General features: G+C 41.9%; 1 protein-coding gene across 1 annotated transcript in view; it reads left to right on the top strand.

Annotated features, from left to right (window-relative positions):
* Nucleotides 1-15170, top strand: part of DENND4A (DENN domain containing 4A) — a 63934-nt gene that overhangs the window by 20184 nt on the left and 28580 nt on the right. The window contains exons 9-14 of the mRNA XM_063142456.1: nucleotides 497-641; nucleotides 1803-1978; nucleotides 5572-5672; nucleotides 7398-7616; nucleotides 9571-9716; nucleotides 11658-11791. Coding sequence (XP_062998526.1) covers nucleotides 497-641; nucleotides 1803-1978; nucleotides 5572-5672; nucleotides 7398-7616; nucleotides 9571-9716; nucleotides 11658-11791 — 921 coding nt within the window. The remainder of the gene's footprint in view (nucleotides 1-496; nucleotides 642-1802; nucleotides 1979-5571; nucleotides 5673-7397; nucleotides 7617-9570; nucleotides 9717-11657; nucleotides 11792-15170) is intronic.

Raw genomic sequence — 15170 nt, 5'->3', positions numbered from 1 at the left:
GATGGCATGTGAAGCTTTCCATTCTGGTTTGTCTTACCCCCACACTTGAAAGGAATGAACAAGCTTCATGCACTAGCATGCTGCTTTTTCACAATAAATCAGGATAAGCCAGCATAAGCTATCATTATGTTTGAGTGCAGCAATTACATACTTCATTGCACAACTTTATTTAAAAAGAAAAAGAAGGGGAAGAGTTGTGGCAATGCCAAATAAAACCCTGCTTCTTTTACGTATTTTCAGTGCTGTGTAATTTTAATGCTATTTACAAATGTTATTTATTAGCCAGTGTAGACTCGGATTCAGATCCTTGCTCAGCTTGCAAGGCTGCAGACTGAGTGACCGAGGGTCAGTCATAATCTCTCAACATAATCTACCTCAGAGAGTTATTATAAGGATGAAACAGTTCCTTGGAGGAAGGGTGGCATAAAAATGTAATAGATAAATAGTATTCGTCACCGACCTCCTCCTCCTCCTCCTCCTTCTTTTTGTATGATAGTGGTGGCAAGTTTTCGGCACTTCTGCAGAACCTTGGGCCTGAGAATGCTGTAACACTCCTTGTATTTGCGGTGACTGAACATAAAATCCTTATCCATTCTTTACGACCTTCTGTCCTTACCAGTGTAACAGAAGCACTTGTCTCTGTAAGTAGCATTTGGTTTTTTTGTAGAAAAAAAATAAAAGTTAATTAGTGCTAGAGTCTCCCCATTCTAGGTACTAAAATCTATCCTCAGAATTTATTAGTGAAGCCTATTATTTATTCAAATGTACAATGGCCACAATGGGTCTGTGTACTTGATTCTATGGCCAGGATCCACAGCTCCATGCAAAATGGTTTCGTGCACCCAGGGGCTTTAGACTGTTTTGTTTGAACACCAGCTGCATGTCAAACCGCGGGGGAGTTTCAAACGCAGTTTGCGGTATCGCATGAAGGTCAGTTGTTCAAAGAAAGTCAAAAATTCCACTGAGTTAGCGCACGCCCCTTGCATAAGCTGAAGTTGCTCTTTGGGTCTTGGCCTCTATTCCATGCTGAGGGTTATGTTTTAAATATTTTGTTTGTTGTTCTGCATTTACCTTCCAAGGGTGTTTGTGCAGATGGGCAATTGGGGGTGTTTGCCATCTTCACCTCACCATTCTGTCCTCTGCTTTTCATCTAGTTTCAGACTGTTGCAACAATACTTCGTCACAATCCTCCAGAAAGTTCCCCTGTACGAGCTCCGTTGAAGTAAATTGGAGCACTCTTGCACCACTCCCAAGCACCTCAGTAGGTTTAGCACAGGAGAACGTGCTAGAAGATTGTGCCTTTGTCTATCTACTAGGTCAGCGGTGGGTAGTCTTCAGGCCTGCAGGATCTTCTTTTATTTTTACCAGAACCCCGAAATCCACCAAAGGGAGCCTAGTGCAAAAGGACATACTCTCAGAATTGAAGAATTTGGATCCACAAATTTGTTTTTGAGTATCTGAACTGAATGGACCTTCCACATAGTAGTGGAGTAATTTTGTTTTTCCCATTATTAAATACCAGAATGGCAGAAATATTTGACAATGTACCTCAGATCACTCAGACATCTATCAGTAGATCCTGATCTACTTTCTGCCCATCCCTGTAGTAGGTGAAGTAGTCAACATTTTAAAAGAAAGGAATTGTTACATTTCTCACCAGATTCTGTTTATAGTTATATTGATGCAAATGAAATTGACAGCAAATGGAAGTGCATATGTGGGAAATAGTCTGGAATTGTTATATTTACTTGAAGCACATCTGTTTATTTATATACAATGCATTTATTCTTTTCTTTTTAAAGATGATATTTCCTTTCCACTGGCCATGCCCGTACATTCCTCTTTGCCCCCTAGCCCTGGCAGATGTTTTGAGTGCACCGTGTCCATTCATAGTAGGAATTGATTCAAGATACTTTGATCTCTATGACCCTCCACCAGATGTTAGCTGCGTTGACCTAGATACAAACACCATTTCACAGTAAGCATTCAGTACTTTTCTGTAATGTTGTGTAATCATTTAGTAGCAGGCACAGCAGTGATATCTAGTGTCTCCCTCTGTCCCCCAATCTCCTCGTTCTGTTTACCAAAACAAAAAAACTATAGGTCAATTCACATTTGCATATACATCACTTAATTACTCAGTATTGGATGACTTGCAGCTAAACATGTGCATTGTTTTCACTGAAAAGAATTGTGTTGGAAGTGATGAACGTTAGATCTGTGGCATTAGATCTATGATGGATCATTCACACATGCAAATTACACTTAATTATAATTATTTACCACATATATAGTGCATTTCACGAGTTTGAAGCACTACATATATATTAGCTCAGTGATCTTTACAACAGTCCTATAGCATAGACCAGTATTAGCTCCAATGTGGAGAATGAGGTTGAAAGAATAGTGATCTGTTTAAGCTACATATTGAATTCCAGACTTGCAAGATGATCTTGCGTGCTTAGTTGCTACACTTTTCTAGCCTCAGTTATGAAGGGAAAATATGCATATATGGACTGTCACCTTAAGTTTTTTCTCACATTTCCCCTTGCTATAGGAATACAGTGTATTAGTAGATCAAATAGATACATTGCTTGCCTCAGCAATCTGCCTTTGCCAGTTTGTGTACATGTTAATTGTATAAGTAATGTAAGATAGTCTCTCACTAATCTTCTCAATGCAGCAAAAAGCAGGTAGCTTTCCTAAAAACAAGAGTTAAAGCTCATGTCGATAAAGGGTGCGTCTTAAGACCACACAGTCCGAAAGCAGAATGGAGATTATTTTTCTGCAGTTCTTGGTGGTCTAGACATTTGCCGTCTCCAATAAGGGAGAAAACTGCAGAGGTTATGTATATTATCAGACTGTAAAATAAAGAAACAGATCTCATGGACAAGTTCCAATTTTGTTCTTTCAATTTTGTAGTTTAACTGCTCTCAACTTGTGATTCTGCCATAGTGTATAAATATGGTTAATCTTAGTAGTCTCCCTGTATTTGAAGGGAAAACTAATACCATCAAGGAAATTTATTTATTTATTTATCATATTGATACCCCGCTTCTCAGCCAAAAAAAGTCTCTCGGAGTGGCTTAGTTAGAAAAAAAGACAGTCCCTGCCCTCAGGCTTACAGTCTAATAAAGACATGACATGCAAGGAAAAGGAGTCCAGGAGGGAAGAGGGAAAGAAAGAGAGAGAGAGAGAAATTAAGTGGACTGGGAACAGGGCTGATGCGATTGTCCTGCTCCCGAAGGAGGGGAGTCCAACTGGAGCAGGCCCCAATGTTTCCTCGGCCTGCTCCTGCCCCATTGCTCTTTCTTCTTCTCCATAGGGCCAAGATGACAGTTTGCCCTGTGGGGGCGGAGGAAGAGTCCAACTGGAGCAGGCGGTCTGCCTGCTCCTGTCCCCTTGCTCTTTCTTCTTTCCCTCAGGGCCAAGATGTAAGGAAGGAAGCATTTCTGCATCATTTGTCAAAAGTGCACATTCACACTGCGTATATAGTCATGGCTTCCCTTAAAGGATCCTTGAAATAGTAACTGGATGATAACACTGAGAATTCTTAGACCCCTGGATAAGTAGATTAATCATTGCAGCTCAGCTCCATTCAAAAGCACTGTCATCAATTTCATTTCTGAAATGTGTTAGGCTGTTTTAAAATGTTGTTTTGAGTTCTGGGATCAGCTTGCAAATAGTAAGGGACCAAATGTACGTTTAGGAGAGAGACAGGAATAGTGGAAGATTGACAAATGAGAATTTACATTACGAGAGAGAGAGGGAGGTATGGACATGGCAGTTACATGCTGGCGGTCCAACCTCTGACAGTATGTACAACCCAACCTGTCTTCTGGGTAACCCTGCGAGGAAGAGTTTGAGCCCATCTGCAGATATTGCTAGCAACAGGGCCTTGCAGTGGACTTGTAGTTGTGCTGCCTCTAGAGTCCCTTAAAGCCCTCTTCACTCCATGCCAGAGTCCCTGTCTTGTGCTCCAATAACCCATTGTGACATTATCTAAAGAACTTACAATCAGTGCCAAACAGCAGCAACTTGCCCCAGGAAAGTGAAACCCTGTGTCCTGCCTGACCAATCTGGAAGGGAAGTAAAATTGCTTCCTAACTCTGCCAACTTAAATTCACAGCAAGGCTGAAGGAGCTTTATTGTGAAAACCTAATGAGACCAGGCAAAGTGTTACTACAATAGCTACAGCCAGAAAGCCAGCACAGGTGGCTGGAGAAGGAACGGAACAAAGTGAGCCTCTTCTTCAGCTTCTCCTAGAGGCTGTCTTGACGAAGGTGCACTGGGGCCTCAAGCCCCCCAAACCCCGCACTTGTGCTCCTTCAGGTTGTCCCCACCTAAGGAACAAGCACAGGGGTTTGTTTTGTTTTTAACCTTTTTCTCCCACACCGGAGAAATGCAGAGGCGTTCCAGCAGCCATTCAGCTCGCTGGCCTGCCCCCTCCCCCATGTTCAGGTAGATGTCAACCAGTCAGGGCCCACCATCTGCCTGGACATGCCTCCAACGCTGCCATCACCTCACTGCAAGAGAAAAAAGTCTGGGTAAGTCCCCGACTTTTTTATTTCAGATCTTCGAGGGAAGGACCTGGGATGACTCCGCAGTGGCTGCTGCGTCATATAAATGACCTAACGCCACTGTGAAGCCACCCTGGGGCTTTCCCCTCGTCAAGACAAGGCCCTCCTCATGTTTATTATGTATTTATTTTACAAAATCTGTGTACTGCTCCATACGTGAACAGATTCTGGAGTTGTGGACATAAGAAGTAAAACAGTAAAAAATAAATTAAAGATATTCGTTGGAGGCTGACTGGAATGAGGAAGCTCTGCTCCACTGGTTGCTGCTTCCATGCCAGTGTGAGGCTGATTGATCACACAGTTGGCTCCTTATTTTCGATGTTATTTGCAGCCAGCCATGTTGCCCACCTCGAAAGCTCCTGGATGTCTCCCTGTCCCAGCTGAGGCATAGATTGGACTATAATCCAGGTTAACCATTATGCCATGTTTGCTATAGAACAATTTCATTCTGAAAAGGAGGGCAGGAGTGGCTGTGAAACTTTACCCATGTCAAACCCAAAATATTAGTAAACTGTTTTGACTGTGTGTAGAGCTTTTCGGGGACCAGAGATTTGCAACAATCACATGCTTCAGGAAAATACAGATGATACTAAACCATCACCAGAGGCAACAAGGCCAGGAATGGAGATGAGATGCTGAATCAATTAGTGTGTGAGCAAAAGGAACAGATAAGATTTTAAAATATTAATAGAAACAAGCAGCATGCTTAGTGCTTCCCACGGAAAGGGGAATTGCTCATTCTCCATTCTCACATGGTTTCCAACAGCAACAGAGTAGAGAAGAGGCATGAAGAATCACAGAGCAGCAGAGGACACTTTGCTAATTGCCATACTTTCCACAAGCAGATTTAAAAATATATTAAGGCTATAAATAATTTCTGAACAAGAAACCTGTTTTTGATTATGCATACCCCGTCAGTTGTTGTTCTCTGTATCGGATCAGGTATTCCGAAAGAAACATGTTTCCCATAATGCTTCTCTTCTTATTCTAGACCTGGAGATAAGAGAAATGTTGCATGGAAGATCTTGCCAAAGAAACCTTGTAAAAACCTGATGAGCACTTTAAATAACTTATATCAACAGCTAGCAGAATGTAAGTGTGGAAAAGCCCCCAAAATGTCATATACGGTGGCTTGCTTTTTAACCATGTTTTCAGATGGTGAAGCAGTTTTTGCTATTTAGGAGAAGCAGCAAATTCAGGGAATGTAATGAAAATACCGGTTTCAAGCTTCTAGAAAAAGCACACGATGTACAAATAAGGATTTGGGGAAGGACAGTAGCTCAATGGGTAGAGCACGTGCTTTGCATGCTAAAGGTCCCAGTTTCAAGCTAGGGTATCTCTGGGTAGGCCTGGGAAGAGCCCTGTCAAGCCTTGGAGTGCTGCTGCCAGTTGGTGTAGGTAATACCGATCTATATTGACAGTATAAGTCAGCTTCTTATGTTCCTATTATATTTCTTGTTTGGGATATTTGCAGCTGTGAGAATACAATGGGAAGATCAAACAATGATATTATAATTTAGGAAAACATTCACATCTTAAACAGTTATATCTGTTTGGAGTAAGGAATACCATCTTACCTAAATTGCATAGAATATTGAAACATTTTTACTCTGAAGAGTGAAATCACATGTCATGTCGGAAATCTGTAACATTTGAAGAATGGGAATATATTTGGCCATCTCACAGTATGGTGGAGTGGTTAAAGTGCTGGATTAGGAATGGGCAGACCTGGCTTCAAATCCTCGTTCAGCCATGAAATTGACTTTTGATCTTGGGCCAATTGCTATCTCTCAACCAGGTCTACCTCACAGGGTTTACTGTGAGGATACATTGTTGGAATGTAAATGGAATAAATAAATATGTTCATTAGATTTGTTTGGAATCTAGTTCAGATAAGCAGGAATCTGTATTGGTTTCCTTTACTGAAAATTATCTTCCTTTTTAGCCCTTCCTTATCCAAGGAGCCACATGCAAATGCCTCTAAAATAAAAGGGAGTTGAGCAGGAGTAGACCCTGGCAGATTTCACCCTTAGGCACGTCACTTCACTAACTGACATACGCATTTCAAAACCTTACGTAAATTGTCCTTTGCTGTTTGGATGTCACTAAGGTTTTACCCAGACCAATTCTGTCATTGTTTCCATAGTAACTACTTTCTTGCAAAAGTAAATGCGCTTGTCTGGGTTTTTTGTGCATCTTAGAGACTCATGATTTGCATGCTTCTCCACCACAGTGAAAATCTGTATTCAGATTTTATCAACTGAATACCATCATCAACATGAGCATTGTCAGTTCTCTCTCCTGTTGGGTCTGCCTTCCCCCCCTTGTTTTTTTTTATTTTGTGTCTCTGCCCTTTCTGCTTCCCCTGCCTCTTGATACTATTGGTTGATGTGCTCTGATGCCGCAGGGGGCCAGTGGTAACATGGGAGTTGTGGCCCTTCTGGCTGACGTTGGCTTAACTATTCTGATGTCACAGAAACCGTCCAGACAGTAGAGCTAAGGCCGTAGGCAGTTACCGGAGAGCGTAACATATTTAATTCTTCAGTGGCTGAGGGCGTGAAGCAAATTAAACCTGCCTCATTTGTGGCAGTGTGCTGTGGTCTTTCAAATAACACGTTGAGGGTACGAATCAGTTTATCAGTCTCTGAATTTTTTGATTGAAAGAATCAGGCATCCCTTGCTGCTTATAAGGTAGCATTATTAACTTAGCAAGGTAAAGTAATGAACTTGGCTGGGAAATTAGCCCTGTAGAGCTGAAAGGAAACTGTTGACACTGGCAATGTTTTTACATTTCAACCTTGTTTTTTTTACTCACAGTGCAACAAAGACCGAGAGATGACGCATTGATGGAGCTTGCTATGAATGACTATGATTTTCATTCAGGATCAAAGCTGCATTTGTTAGATATGGAAATCCAGGAGGCATTCCTTTGTTTCATGGCCTCTATACTAAAAGGCTATAGGTCATATCTAAGACCTATTACCCAAGCACCTTCAGAAACAGCAACAGATGCAAGTTCTCTCTTTGAACTACAAGGTAAAGAAACAGGCACTTAAACTTGCCTCTGATTTGCAACTTGGTTAAAAAGCCTCGTGTGGCGCAGAGCGGTAAAGCAGCAGTTTCTGCAGCTGAAACTCTCCCCACGGCTTGAGTTCGATCCCAGCGGAAGCTGGTTTCAGGCAGCCGGCTCGGGTCGACTCAGCCTTCCATCCTCCCGAGGTTGGTAAAATGAGTACCCAGTTAGCTGGGGGAAAGGTAATCATGGCCGGGGAAGGCAACGGCAAACCACCCCGCTATAAGGCCTGCCAAGAAAACGTCAGCGAAAGCTGGCGTCCCTCCAAGAGTCAGTAATGACTCAGTGCTTGCACGAGAGGTTTCTTTCCTTTCCTAAAAATTCAGAGGAAGAAGCTGTGAAGGAATTGTGCTGAAACCGAAATATATATTTATGTACAGGTGAATAAAACCTGCCCAGGCAGTTTCTCTGATCTTATTGCAATTAATTTAACTTCTCTTAAAATTCCTACAGTTGTTTTATCTGAGCTTTTTTTATCCCTTCAAATGTGTTTAAAATTTGCTTTAGGCTTAATTCATTGTCATTTGTAGCTGTAGTTTTTATACATAACATTAAATGCTTTTTTGTCCCTTGTGATGATAGTGCAGAGCAAAATTTCACAAAGAAATCAAAAGGATACTGGCCACTGCAAATTTTGCATTTATGTTAGGAGATGATTTAAAAGAAAGGTGATTTTAAGCTTTGAATGTGAAAATTCACTTTATGCCCTTTAAAAGTGTTTTAAAACAGTCCAAAGAAAAGTTCCCAAATCCTTATCACCATAATACTTTTATTGGCAAGTTCAAAGGTAAAAAATTACTGTGCAACCTTTCAAGTTCTCTAGAAGCCTTCATCAGGCAGAGTGGTAAACAAAGCAAAGGGAGGGGGTGCAGAATGACAAAAGTGGTTGGTGTTCAAGGCGTGGAATCTGCATTTGGTCATGCAAAAACCTGGTTGGCTACTGAGCAATAACCCGAAGTGCATTTTCTTACAGTCTTAAGATGGAAAGTGGGAGGGAGCTGCGGACATTCAAATGTAGTTCTTCCAGATACAGAGATGGGTTTAAGTTGTACCTGAGACCCTCCCAAGAGTTGGTAGGAAGAAGAAACAAGCGAACAGTGTTTGAGTTTGGATGAGTTTAGTTTAACAAGCCTGGAATCAGGCTTGGGCCCACGTGCTATTTGCTTGCCTCCTCCTTTTATTGACGCACAGGCCTGGTTTCAATGTGGTTTAAGATCCTGATTAGTAAACTGACATTGTAGTGGTTCACAAGATCAAAATAAGCGACTCTGAGTTATTTAAATTGTGATGCGTTCCAGGCAGATTTGCATAAGCACTGCTTGTCATGCCATCCGAACCTGGGTGCCATGGCATGTTAGACAGTGAAACAATCCTCCAATAACCCTACAATAACCCATGGGTTATTGGAGGTTTGTTTTCTCCCTCTGACAAGCCGTGCTGCCCAGGTTTGGGCATTACGATAAGCTGTGTCCAGGCAGCAATTATGGAAACCACACCTGGCACATGTCGCAATTTAAATATGCCACCACTTACTTTGTTCATGTCAGCCGGGCCCATTAAGTCACAGTTCATGTGAAATGGAAATTGTAATTTAAGCTAATCAGGATCAGTATGCTGACAAAGAATGGAAGAATGTGTGCGTGGCCAACACTTACTCCAAGCTTGCTAAACTATGGTTTAGGAAGCTAGGAATTTATATCCAAAAAAGGGCAATTGTGAAACTCCTGTAGCATTACTTTAACAGACTGCAGTATTTGGTACCACAACAATAATATATGGGGATCATTTTTGTGTGAAGCAGTTTATTCTTTCTTATAGTTTATCCTAGTTAATTTCAAAATTTTAGTAGAATATAAGGTCTCTGCTTTCCCTGCCAGTCACGTTTAGCTTATCAGTATTATTATTTTTATCTTACAGGGTTTCTAAAAAGCCGTGATCGTTCACATCAAAAGTTTTACACTATGATGACGAAGACACAAATGTTCATTCGCTTCATTGAAGAATGCTCTTTTGTTAGTGACAAAGATGCAAGCCTTGCATTTTTTGATGATTGTGTAAATAAAGTAAGTATATGTGATATACTTCCCCACATCTGACTACACGTAATGCTGGCAAAGTCTTTGGCTGCTGTAGGCAATTTCAAATGGCTCCCACAGCCCCATACTGCCCACAAAATTTCATGTGTGCAGCAGTGCTCTGATCAGCCTACATCAGACACTTACTTGTCTGAAAGCTCAGTGTCCTTTGCCATCATCCCAGGAACTTATTCACCACACCGTCCCTCTCTTTTGTTGTTCTGTACTTGTGGAGGGTGAATGTCTCCTGTATCTGTTGTGGAGGGGAGGGTGTTCCCATGTGAACCAGAACACAGTTTTTCCAGTGTTCTGGTTCACATGGAGAGCCCCCATGGATCCAGGAGATATATTTTGGACAGGGGGATGAAGTAGACCAGCTCCTACATAGGTTGACAGAACATCCTTTTTAACATCCTCTCTTGCATTGCCCTTTTCCATGGAGAGTGAAAAAAGTTTTATGGTAAGTCCACTATTTGTTTCATCCTTCATGGAGGAGAGCATCCTGTCCAACTTCGAACAGTTCTTCCGATAGGGAGGTTCCCCATAATTGGGATAATTAGAACCCGTGGATTTCCATCTGTCTTATCATCCTTATTTTTCCATCTTGTGTGTGGAATAGTCCTAGTTTGCTTGGACTGAGAACCATTCCCATTCAAGTCATAATATTTTTTTGTTTCTGGTTGATGTGGCTTTTACAGCTGGCAGGATTGGGGGTGCTTGAGAGGCCTAATGGAGGAATGAGGTGTGAGATACAGCAGCTGTGGTGTGGCTCTGAGGTGCTCCAGTATATCTCGCTATCTGTCTGTCTGTCTGGTTCTGATACCAAAGTTTTGCTTTTGACAGATTTTATTAAGTCCAGCAGTGTCCAGGTAATTGACATCTTCACAGCTGGCTCTCAGTCTAGAAATGTGTCCTTGAAATTTCTGAAAACCGCAGAAGTGTTCTGAAGATGGTGACATTCATTTTTGCAAGAGTACCCTTGAGATAATTGCTGCGAACATAAAAGTACATGTCAGGAAAGCAGCAACAGAGTAGAAAATCAAGTATTTTTCTTCATGTTCTAGGAAGGTGGTCAGCTCCCCTAGGTGGCATTTTATTGATTTCAGTCAATTCCTCTCTAGCAGAAAAAAAATGTTTTCCAGTAGCAGAGAGCCTCCACTGTCACTGTCAGAATAAATGAAGAAATTTATTCTTCATGAAGGAAGTGGTGGTTTGTTCATCTGATTATAGTTATTCTTTGCAACAGAATTTGCTGTAGAGAGTAGGTAAATGGAGCTAGCTTGGCTAAATATCTTTTCCAAATTAAATAAATACATGAATGAATATATGAATAAATATATATGAATAAATGTGCTTATTTAATAAATACTTTAGCATGATAGTGTGAAAAATGGCAGTGTGCAAAAATGAGTGGCTAAAAATACCCTTGTTGTGAAAAAATAATTGCTGAATTATTTACAGGATTATATGAAAGGAATATGATTTGAGATAGCAGATGCCTTTTGAAATAAGCACTTTGAAAACAACCTATCATCTTTATACTGAATTGCTAAAGTTGTTTACAAAAGAAGTCCAAGACACAACATTTCCCTCCCTTTATTTCTAAGAGATTAGAGACAGAAGATGAGAGGATAACAAATAATGACAGTAAAATATGGTGAAGTAGCATCTAAAGTAGGTTTTAATGTTACTAAGGGGCACAATCCTAGGCACGTTTAGATATGCTGGCTGAAGAACGCTGGGAGATATAGGACTTCTTTTAGTCTAAACATGCATAGGACTGTGCCCTAAATTGCCCTTAACCTGCAGCCCTGGCAACTCTGTTTTCTAAATGCTTCTGTATGAAGTAGTTTCTGTGTCCAAACTAGTTGTTCAGTTAGCACATGCTTTACTGGAAATATTACAAATTTTAAATGAATTTTTTTGCAGGTGGATGCAGATAAGACTGGTGACACACGGGTTATAGAACTTGATGAGTCCTACAAGAGTGAGCACACTGTTTTCATAACTCCCCCAGAGATCCCACACTTTCCCAATGGAGAAGAGCTTCCATCGCAGTACAGGTAATCCTTGGAACATTGTACGAACCCTGGCAAGATGGTGGTCCTTCCCCTGTTAGGAGCAAAATATTGTCTATGCCACAAGCTGCTGTATTAGTGAAACTTATAGCTAGACCTGACCTTATAGGCAGTAACTGACTTTATTTTGTGCTTCAGTTCAGCCTGGAAAAGAGTTGGAAATTCCTTACTTTCCAAGGCAGAATCTTCCTCATATTAGGCTAAATTAGGAAATGTTTAGGTACCTTTACGGCAAGTTAAGCTCAGTGAGAGCGTGGGCAACATGCAGGCACAAGGACAGACCTGCAGTATGCCCCCCCTTTTGGAAGTGTGGGGGCAGTGGGGGAACTATGGAGTGCTAAAAGGATCAAATTTATCTTAAGAATAAGCTAAACTTGACAATTTTTGTGCGCTGTAACATTTCGCTCCTGAAATTCAACCATTTTTCCCTGTCACCTAGCAGAGTATGCAGTGGCCCATGGACTGCAGCCTTCTGGAGGGCCCAAAATGGCCCCCAGACACCCCCTCCTCGAAGTTGTCTACCTCTATTTTAGGTACATAATTCCTACAGGTAAACATATAATCCAGGCCATACTGGGCTTTAAGAAAGGACGTGTGTAGAACACTGAAGCATATGCAGATGAGCAAGTGAACAGCTTCAGTCAACATGTTTGAAGCTCAGCCATTTTAGTCCTCTTGACTCCAATGAGCATCTTGCAGATTGTTTGCACCTGTTTCATCCAGATATGTCTCAGTGTGCATTCAAATACATTTGTGGAACTCCCCACTTGGAATGTTTACCTGTCCTTTTCAAGGGAGCAGACCTGTCTGTATTGTGTGGGAGGCCCACACAAACAAGGGTTTGCAGCACTGAATAGCCACTCCAGACATCTCTCTTAAAAAAAATATGGTGCTGTGAGTGGGTGGGGAGGTATGGCCCCTGGACTGAAAATGGCCTCCAGTCCTCCCAACATTGCTCACCCCTGAACTACAGAATGCTACAATGGCAAAATTTAGCTTCTTTTCAATGTAAATTTGGCTGGTGTAGCATTCCATAGCAGTTTTCCACTGAAAACTCGCAGTAAATCAGCAATAAGAACGTAAGACGTGCCAAACTGGATCAGCCCAAAGGTCCATCTTGTCCAGCACTCTGTTCACACACTGGCCAACCAGCCGTTGACTTTTTGGCTCACGACTGAATTTGTAAGCATTTTTATGGACTGAACCTGGGTTACAATTTAAAATGATCGCATATAATCCAATAGTCACGATATGAAACATGAACAGGGAGAGAAGAGGAAATGTAGCAAATTCAGGTACCAAGTTCTTACATAATGTTACATAGGCCTAGGGGTTCCCACAGGGCACAGTCATTTCACATATGCTTCTCAAAATCTACATGCAATAATTGGAAGAAGTTGTCCAGAATGTGGAGTCAGGTGTCACCAATATGCAGATGAAACCCAGCTCCCTCCCTCCCTCCCTCCCTCTCTCTCTCCTTTTCATCGAATGCCAAGGACACTGTTGAGACCCTTAACAATTGCTTGAGCACAATTATTGGATTGGATGTTTCCAAAAAAACTGAGGCTTAATTGAGACAAGGGAGAAGTGCTTGTTAGGCAGTAGGAAATCTAATCTGAGATTTGGAGTCAAGCCTCTTCTGAACACAGTTTCACCTCCCTTGAAGGATCAGTTTTTCAGACTATGGAGTCTTCTTGACCTGAGTTTGCTCCTGGATTCTCTGGTTTCTGCTGTGGCCAGGGGTGTCTTTTCACAGTTTTGGCTAGTGCACTAACTGCACACTTTCCTAAAGAAAGCAATTCTGGTTGTAGTCACATATGCCTTGGCCGCATCCAGGTTGGGTTATTGCAGTTTGCTCTATTTAGGTCTGCCCTTAAAATGTGTTCTGAATTTCAGCTAGTGCAAAATGCTGTGGCCAGGATGTTTCATAGAATCATAGAATAGCTGGAAGGGGCCTACAAGGCCATCGAGTCCAACCCCCTGCTCAATGCAGGAATCCACCTTAAAGCATCCCTGGCAGATGGTTGTCCGGCTGCTTCTTGAATGCCTCTAGGGTGGGAGAGCCCACGACCTCCCTAGGTCATTGGTTCCGTTGTACTGCTCTAACAGTCAGGAAGTTTGTCCAGCTGGAGTCTGGCTTCCTTTAACTTGAGCCCGTTCTTCCATGTCCTGCACTCTGGGATAAAGCGGGAGAACAAAGTGTAAATTTAAAAGATGTGCACAATCTGGAAAGATATGCATGAAAGTACACATAGATTTTCATGGGAAAAGAAAAAAAATACAGACTCAAGTCAGAACAAGTTTTGAGATGGAATTTGGAGAATTTGGGCAAGATCAAGTTATCCTGATTCGCACATCCATAATCCTAGTTTTTAACTCTCAGTTTTACTGTGGTGTATTGTATACATTTGTATATGTTGTTAACTGTTGTAAAGTTCCTTGGAGACTCTTGTAGCTGAAAGGTGGCATTACGATTTCTGAATAAATAATTTTTATACCGCCCAATAGCCGAAGCTCTCTGGGCGGTTCACAAAAGTCAAACCCATAATAAAACAACCAACATGTTAAAAGCACAATTACAAAATACAGTATAAAAAGCACAACCAGGATAAAACCATGCAACAAAATTGATATAAGAGTAAAATACAGAGTTAGAACAGTAAAATTTAAATTTAAGTTAAAATTAAGTGTTAAAATACTGAGAGAATAAAAAGGTCTTCAGCTGGCGACGAAAGCAGTACAGTGTAGGCGCCAGGCGGACCTCTCTGGGGAGCTCATTCCACACCGGGGTGCCACAGCGGAGAAAGCCCTCCTCCTAGTAGCCACCTGCCTAACTTCCTTTGGCAGGGGCTCACGGAAAAGGGCCCCTGTAGATGATCTTAAGGTCCGGGCAGGTACATATGGGAGGAAGCGTTCCTTCAAATAACCTGGCCCCAAACCGTTTAGGGCTTTAAATGTCAAATATAAGTGCCAGGTGGAATAGCCACTGAGGGAGACATTCTATGAGGTGGAGGTGGTGGAAAGGGGCAAGTGGCAATTGTTCCCAACCAAACTGCATCAATAGAGTGACCTTTTCTTTCAGAAGCACCCAAGTGCAATGGCTCTGGAGTACTCACTACCACAAGATGTAATGATTTGGATGGCTTTAAAAGGGGTTTGGATAAATTCCTGGAGGTGAAGGCTATCCATAGCTACTAGCCCTGACGGTTGTGTGCTATCTCCAGTATCTGAGGCAGTAAGCCTGGGTGCACCAGTTGCTGGGGAAGATGGGTGGGAGGGTGCTGTTGCACCATGTCCTGCTTTGTTGGTCCTTGGCCAACGGCTGGTTGGCCACTGTGTGAACAGAGTCCTGGACTAGATGGAC

Source organism: Elgaria multicarinata, chromosome 16 (assembly GCF_023053635.1).
Source record: "Elgaria multicarinata webbii isolate HBS135686 ecotype San Diego chromosome 16, rElgMul1.1.pri, whole genome shotgun sequence".
NCBI classification, from domain to species: domain Eukaryota; kingdom Metazoa; phylum Chordata; class Lepidosauria; order Squamata; family Anguidae; genus Elgaria; species Elgaria multicarinata.
This window is presented reverse-complemented; position numbering and strand designations above follow the sequence as displayed.